Source organism: Carlito syrichta, unplaced genomic scaffold, assembly GCF_000164805.1.
Source record: "Carlito syrichta isolate Samal-C Ts95f unplaced genomic scaffold, Tarsius_syrichta-2.0.1 Scaffold309451, whole genome shotgun sequence".
Taxonomy (NCBI): Eukaryota; Metazoa; Chordata; class Mammalia; order Primates; family Tarsiidae; genus Carlito; species Carlito syrichta.
Genome location: NW_007253547.1, coordinates 545,761 through 553,650, shown reverse-complemented (window position 1 = coordinate 553,650; position 7,890 = coordinate 545,761). Strand labels below are relative to the sequence as shown.

The window sequence follows — 7,890 nt, the reverse complement described above, 5'->3', positions numbered from 1 at the left end:
TAGGAACTATGCTGAGCACAGTGGTCCATAAAACATAGTCTGTCTTCATGGAGCTTACAGTTTATGAGGGAGATCACAGGAAGGGAAACAAATAAATATATGTTACTACAAACTGAGAAAAGTACTGAGAAGGAAATGAAAGGTACTAGAGTAAAGAATAACAAGATATGTTCTACTTAGGGTCCTCAAAGAAAGCCTCTCTGAGAGGAAATAATTCAGCTGACTCAGTTTGCTTTTCAGTCCATTCCAAGTTCCAGTCAAATATAGATAGTCTAAGGACCCTCTTTCCTAGCCTTGGTCTTATCTATTCTTACATCTGCTCCCACTGGTGTCTCTGCCCCTGTGGGCAAGCAGGCAAGACTCCTCCATCCTTCTGCACTTCATTGTTGCTTTAGGTAGTCCCTTTGCCTTAGAGCCTCACTTTCTTCATAATGGTTGGTCTGCTCAATTAATAGATGTCTTCCTTACTAACACTGATAGCTCCTTGTAGTAGAACATCAATACATTGTAATGCTGAAAGGCCCACTTCTAACAAGGTTAAGAATGTGGAAGGTCTCAGAAGATGAAAAGGACAGATACCCTGCCTGCCATTATGCTCTGAATAGGGAGAGATAAATAGACATGAAGTAGGCAGAGAACTTTATCATGCAATACTGTTTGGTCATGTTGACCTTGAAATTTCCATGGTACTAGGCATATGGAAGTCTTCAATCAGAATTGGAAGTGAGAAATTAGATCTCAGAAAAGAGCAAAAGAACAGTTTTTAGAGTTTTGCTTTATTTCAAATCTCCCGTACTACACAGACTTCCTATGTAATGGTTGGCCTGTACCCTCAACACTGTATTGCTCTAGCCCTTATAGCCTCAGGTGGGTTGATTATACCAGATTGGAGAATTAAACTGACATGGAAAATATTGCCTGCTGGTAAATGTGCCTACAATGACTTCTAGTTTGGCGTTTAGGTGACCATATGAAGGTGGCCATATGAATCTGGGATCCAAACTTTGAATAAGCTGCTTCTACCTTAGCTGTTCCCATAAATAACTCTCTTCAAGAAAACTAATCATCCCCTCCTTATTAACCAGAAGACCGTGAGCAAAACAACACTTTTGAATCTCAGTTCCGTCACCTGTAAATTGGGGTTTAACATCTCTGCTTATTTCACAAGGTTCTTACACTTTTAATATAAATAATAGATACTCTATTGTTCAGAATGTGCTGAAACTAGTACACCCACACATCTAGATAGCAATCTGGAAAATACACCAAACACCATAAAATATACAAACTTCTTTGACCCAGCAATTTTGTTCCTGATAATTTATTCTTATGAAAAATAAACTATGTGGAAAAATATGTACATCGAAGCATCTTTCTGTTAAAGAAAATATAGGAAGCATTCTACATATCTAACAATAATAGACTGGTTAAATAAAACATTGCCATAACCCATTAAAATATTGACCAGCCACTATATAAATTAAATTCATGTAGAAAGTGGTTAAAAGGAAACATGAAAAAATAAAATAATTCATGTCTTAATGGAGTGGAATTATAGGTAGTTTTTCTTTTATCAACTTCTCTAAATGTTATTACTCTAGGAGAATAATTTAAATACTTTAAACATTTTTAATTAACATTTAAAAATTGGCCCCAAAGTAAATTTCTTCTGATCATCTCTTGTTTTTTATTTAGGGAAATTATCGTTTCATGAAACTCTTACTTACACGCAGAGCAAATTGGATGCAAAAGGACCTGGAAGAGATGACTCCTTTGCATTTGACTACCCGGCACAAGAGCCCTAAGTGTTTGGCGCTTCTGCTGAAGTTTATGGCACCAGGAGAAGTGGATACACAAGATAAAAACAAGGTAATGAACTGTCCAAATTGAAGACAAATCAGAGCAAAAAGCAAATACCTCCTTTTATGATGTGACACCTCAAGGAAGAAGGCTTAAATTACCTACACATGGTAGAACAATTCTAAGTCTCCATATACTGCAGAAAAGTATTTCACTCTAATTCTGTCATTTGATCCTCCTAGCAATCATGTGAGGTAGATAATACGATCTTCTTTTTACAGATGAAAAAACTGAAGTTTGGGAAGATTACACTTTTTGTCCAAGTTGTAAGTAGCAGATCTAGAATTAAAATTCAAGCCTATGGCCGGGCGCATTGGCTCATGCCTGTAATCCCAGCACTTTGGGAGGCCAAGACGAGAAGATTGCTTGAACCCAGGAGTCCGAGACCAGTCTGGCAGCATAGCGAGACCTCATATCTACAAAAATAAAAAAAATTAAAAAAAATCCTGGTGTAGTGGTGTAAGCCTGTAGTCCCAGCTTCCTGAGCCCAGAAGGTTAAAGCCGCCGTGATCATACCACTGCTCACCAGCCTGGGTGACAGAATGAGACTCTTACTCAAAAAATAAAAAATAAAATCCGGACCTAAGTCCAAAACCCAATATTTGACAAACAGTTGTAATAGTTGCTATAGATGATTAGACTCATGGTGACCAAATGCCCAGGGCAATGTACTAAGTACATAGTGGTTGATGGCCTGAGCTTTGCTCCCTAGACCTCTTGGGTTTCAACCAAAAAGCCACCGCTTACTTGTTCTGTGTCCTTGGACAAATTGATTACCTCCTTTATGCCTCAGTTTTCTCACATGTGAATACTGAAGATAAAATGAGATAATACATGTAAATTGCTTAGCACAATACCCAGTGCGTAATATGCTCTCAATAAATGTTAAGTATAAAATAATTATTAGTTTGATTTTGGGTCTAACATTTGCTCTGACATGTGTTACGAGGATTCATTATCTTTCCTTCTTTTGAATTTTAACATATTGCACACACTTAATTGTTTTGGCTGATGCTCTGATCATGCTTTTTTTTTCCATAAATTTTTATTTTAAATATGTGAGGTACAATTCAGGGTTAGGTATACAGATGTTCATTATGCAGGTGCCCTTGATGATGAGGTGTGCCCCTCTGCAGTTTCCCACTACTGCCACTTCTGCCCCCACCCTCCCCTGGCAGTTTCCACTACTGCCAATCCTTTTCTTATAGTATTACGATAGTTGTTCAAGATCTGCTTATGAGTGAGAACATGTGATACTCGGTTCTTTGTTTCTGTGATAGATCACTCAGTATTATAGCCTCTAAGTACATCCAAGTTGCTACGAAGTTCATAACTTTGTCCTTTCTTATGGCTATGTAATATTCCATCGTGTATATGTACCACATTTTTTTTATCCAGTCCTCTTTTGATGGCCAGCACGGTTGGTTCCATGTTTTTGCTATTGTAAATAATGCTGCAATAAACATGTGTGCGGGTATCTTTTTCATAGAGTAATTTGAGTTCCTCTGGGCATATTCCCAGTAGGGGGATTTGCGGAGTAGTATGGGAGATTGATTTTTGGATCTGATCATTCCTTTAGAGTTGGAGTCTTGCTCTGTTAACCCAGGCTGGCATGCAGTGGTGTGATCGTAACTCACTGCAGTCTGGAATTCCTGGGCTCAAACAATCCTTCTGCCTCATCCTCCCAAGGAGCTAGAACTACAGATGCACCATCATGCCTGGCTAGTTTTTTAAATTTTTTTTGTAGAGACAAAATCTTGCTATGTTGCCCAGGCTGATCTCGAACTCCTGGCCTCAAGTGATCCTTCTTTCTACCTCAGCCATGAGCTACCTCACCTGACCTGATTATTCTTTACAGGGAAAAAATGTAGTCTTTAGTTAGACAATTGTAATAATCCTCTTCTTTTCCATCATGCACTTAGTCATAGTGTCTTGCTAACACCAATACTCCCATATAATTAAAACTCTTATGATTAAATCCCCTGGGTTTATACTTTGTAATCCATTCACACACATAATCTTCTTTATGTAGTCTTCAGGTTTTGCTTAGTAGCTACCTCATAGTTCTGAGATCAACTTTAACTTTACAACTACTGTGCATTAATATTATTCCTAACTCAGCACTTGTAGTGCTAATACTTCACTGAAAAAAGCACTTTGATTAATCCACAAAGACCCATTAATCATTTAAGAAGTTACAAATGTCTTTTGGCCTTATAATGTATTTCTCAATATATTCTGTGAACTTCTTGCTTGCTGTCTTCCAGAATCTGCATATCCTTCTTATCTAATCAGACAGATAAAAAATAGATCTGCATAGTCCAGGCAGGCACAGAGAAGAGAGCAAAACAAAAACCTAGAGCAGTGATTCTCAAACTATCTGTGATGAAGCGTCAATTTTTTGGTTTTTTAATTTCCAGTCTGTCACAGATCAATTATTTTATAACAAACATTAAAAATGGACAACAGGCCAGGTGCAGTGGCTTACACCTGTAATCCCAACACTTTGGGAGGCAGAGGCAAGAGGATTGCCTGAGGCTGCAGGTTCAAGACCAGCCTGGGCAACATGGCAAGACCTCATCTCTACAATACATAAAAAAAATTAGCTGGGCATGATGGCACATGCCTATCATTCCAGCTACTTGGAAGACTGACGTGGAAGGATCGCCTGAACCCAGCAGGTTGAGGCTGTAGTGGCTGTGAGCAGCATGCCACTGCTTGCCAGCCTGGGCGATAAAGTAAGACTCCAATTCAAAAAATAAAAATAAAAATGGACAACAACAACAACAAAAAAAGCACAACAACCCAATTTTTTAAATGGGCTAAGAACTTAAATCTCAGCACTTTGGGAGGCCGAGGTGAGAGAGCTGCCTGAGCCCACAGATTCAAGACCTGCCTGGGTAACTTGGTGAGACTTCATCTTCACAATTAAAAGAAAAAAAAATTAGCTGGGCATGGTGGGGCATGTCTGTAGATCCACCTACTTGTAAGGCTGAGGCAGAAGGATCACCTGAGCCCAGCAGGTTGAGGCTGCAGTGGCCATGAGTGTGTCACTACACTCCAGCATGGGAGACAGAGTGAGACTCTGACTCAAAAATAAAATAAAATATCAGTTTAGCCACTTACTTCCTTTATGTCCTTGAGAAGATTACTTATTCTCTTTATACTCAGTTTCCTCATCAATCACATGCAAATTAAAAAGAGCACTTATCTCCCAGAGATGTCATGATATCTACATGAGATTAAATATATGGTAGTTCTTCCTTATCTCCCTTGGGGGATATGTTCATTCCAAGACTCCCAGTGGATGCCTGAAACTGTGGATAGAAATGCATATAGTAGTGAACCCAATTGCTCCCAACAGAAACACCTTTCTGTTCACATCTTCCACCCATTAATTTAGTGCTCTTTCCAGGTTAACTGAGCACTTATTATGTACTGTAGTTATAACTTTTGCAGTTTGGAGTGCAACAAAAAAAACTAGCATGAATTTCTTTTTCCTTCTTCCCAATTACACGGATAGAAGATTCATTCTTACCATAGATCTTAGCAACCTCAGCATGCAATTTTTTTCCTTAGCAAATCTAGAACACGCATCTAAAAAAAGCACTTTGTAGCTGCTCTTTGGGATATCTGAATTGCCAGTATCACTCACTACTCTTGCACTTTAGGGGCATTATTAAGTCAAATAAGGGTTACCTGAACACAAGCACTACAATTCCGATATCCTAACAGTCGACCTGATAACCAAGTAGCCTACTGAGTGACTGCTGACCAGAGGGCATAGACAGTTGGGATGTGCTGGGCAACAGGAGGATTCATATCCTGGGTGGGATGGAGCAAGATAGCACAAGATTTCATCATGCTATCCAGAATGGCATGCAATTTAAAACATATGAATTGGGCTGGACTCAGTGGCTCAGCCTGTAATCTCTTTGGGAGGCCGAGGTGAGTGGATTGCCTGAGCCCGTGGGTTTACAACCAGCCCAGACAACTTGACAAGACCTTGTCTCTACAATTAAAAAAAAATTTTTTTTAAACATATAAATTGTTTATTTCAGGAATTTTCTATTTACTATTTTCAGACTGCAGTTGACTATAGGGAACTGAAGCCATGGAAAGCAAACCCAAGGATAAGGGGTGCTACCTGATAAAACTCTTACAACAGTGCCTGTCACCCAACAAAAGTTGGGGGGCAGTTGTTGTTGATACTGTTATTATTATTGTTACTGTTGTCATTGTTTTGAGAACCTCTCACTTTTGCAGCAAACAGCTCTGCACTGGAGTGCCTACTACAATAACCCTGAGCATGTAAAACTGCTTATCAAGCATGATTCCAACATTGGCATTCCTGATGTTGAAGGCAAGATCCCACTTCACTGGGCAGCCAACCATAAAGATGCAAGTGCTGTTCATACAGTGAAGTGCATTCTGGTGAGTACAATGGCCTTTTGAAGAAAAAATTTTTTATGAATTATCTAATATAGACAAAAGCATATATATGACATATATGCAAATTTTGAAGCAAAAGAGAACAACAAACCTGTGGACCCATCCCTTAAGAAATAGAACATTTTAATATCACGATTTAATACCACATGGAAGTTTCCTTATGTTCCAGTTTTTGAATGCTTTCACTACCTACTCCATGCTCATTCCTGTGCCCATCAGCTACTTTCTTGAATTTATGTGTATCATTCCCTTGCTGTTTTATACTTGTTTTTATTAAACAGTGAATAGATTTGTGACTATCAGTAAAAATACATACACAAAAAACAGAAAGAATAAGGAAACAACAAATTCTCATGTACTCACCATGGAGTTTAAGAAAAAGTATATGCCCAGTGGCTGCACTGAGGTGGACTCCTGGCTGTACTGAGCCGCTGGCATTTCCTGGCAAGGCCGGGAAACCATGGGTGTTGCCTCCCTGCCTCCATGGCCTGGACCCGGGAAAAGAAGTCAAACTTCTGGGGAAACCTGATGAACAATCTCCGGCACAGATGGTAACAAAAAATAATCCAGATGGGGTGCAGGTGCTGTAAAACAATAGAAAGCTATCTCTTTGATCCAGTTCAAATGCCCTCACCTGGCTTTGTCAATGAAGTCAGCATCTTCAAGTCGGAGGAAGACGATACATTAAATTAAAAGGCAAACAGAGCAGCAACGTCCTTGAGGAGGAATGACCCTCAGAGGGAGAGTTTGAAGAGGACCAAGAGCAGAGGCAGGGAAGTTGGTCCAAAGGAGCCCAGCTGGCCTCTCCAAGGACCATTCCTGCTCGGGGACCCTGTAGGAAGACACTGTGCAGAGAAGACTGGCAGTGCTGTCAATAGCATCAGCTTCGCTGCCACTCCACAGCCCACGGGAAATCCCAGGACCCCCAGGAATGACAGGTGCTCCTGGGCCAGCACCACAAACAGCTTTCACCCAACTCAGCCCTTCCGTTTACCCAACTCAGCACTTCCTGGAAGGAGGCGACACCAGGAGACAAGACTGTGTTCTTCTGGCCTTGGAAGAGACCCAGAGCCCCTCCTAAGGCAGAAGATTCTGCCTTGGAAGTGCAAGACTGTGTCTTCCAGATACCAGCCCCAGATTATCCTCAGCTTTGGGACCTGGCTGTGGACAATGCTGATCATGAAGAAAAGGACTGTCTTTTCCAGAACCACACTGAGGATGAGCCCCCAGAGGGAATTCACCCACTGTGAGGGAGCAAGGCTTGCATGTGCCCTTCTCCATGTAGAGAAGCTGGGATTCCTTAAACAAGGCCATGGCAACAGAAGTTCTGAGTGTCTGCTTTAGAGAGGTGGGCCCTACTGATGCCATGTCTGTGACTGACTCAGGGGCTGGGCATGGTGGCTCATGCCTATAATCCCAGCACTTTGGGAGGCTGAGGTGAGAGGATTGCCTGAGCCCACATGTTCAAGACCAGCCTGGGCAACTTGGCTAGACCTCATCCCTACAATAAACTTTTTTTTTTTTTGTGAGTCGGAGTCCAGTCTGTCACGCAGACTGGAGTGCAGTGGCCGCTCCCGG

The 7,890-nt window shown here is 40.8% G+C and overlaps 1 protein-coding gene across 2 annotated transcripts in view; it reads left to right on the top strand.

Moving 5' to 3' along the window:
- INVS (inversin) overlaps positions 1-7,890 on the top strand; it is a 77,351-nt gene that overhangs the window by 978 nt on the left and 68,483 nt on the right. Inside the window, exons 2-3 of one of the 2 annotated variants that reach the window (XM_008067258.2) lie at positions 1,696-1,869; positions 6,127-6,294. In XM_008067258.2, the coding sequence (XP_008065449.2) occupies positions 1,711-1,869; positions 6,127-6,294 (327 nt within the window). In that variant the 5' untranslated portion in view covers positions 1,696-1,710. Of the gene's footprint in view, positions 1-1,695; positions 1,870-6,126; positions 6,295-7,890 lie in introns of those variants that run through there. The other variant, XM_021717177.1, reaches the window with a different exon arrangement.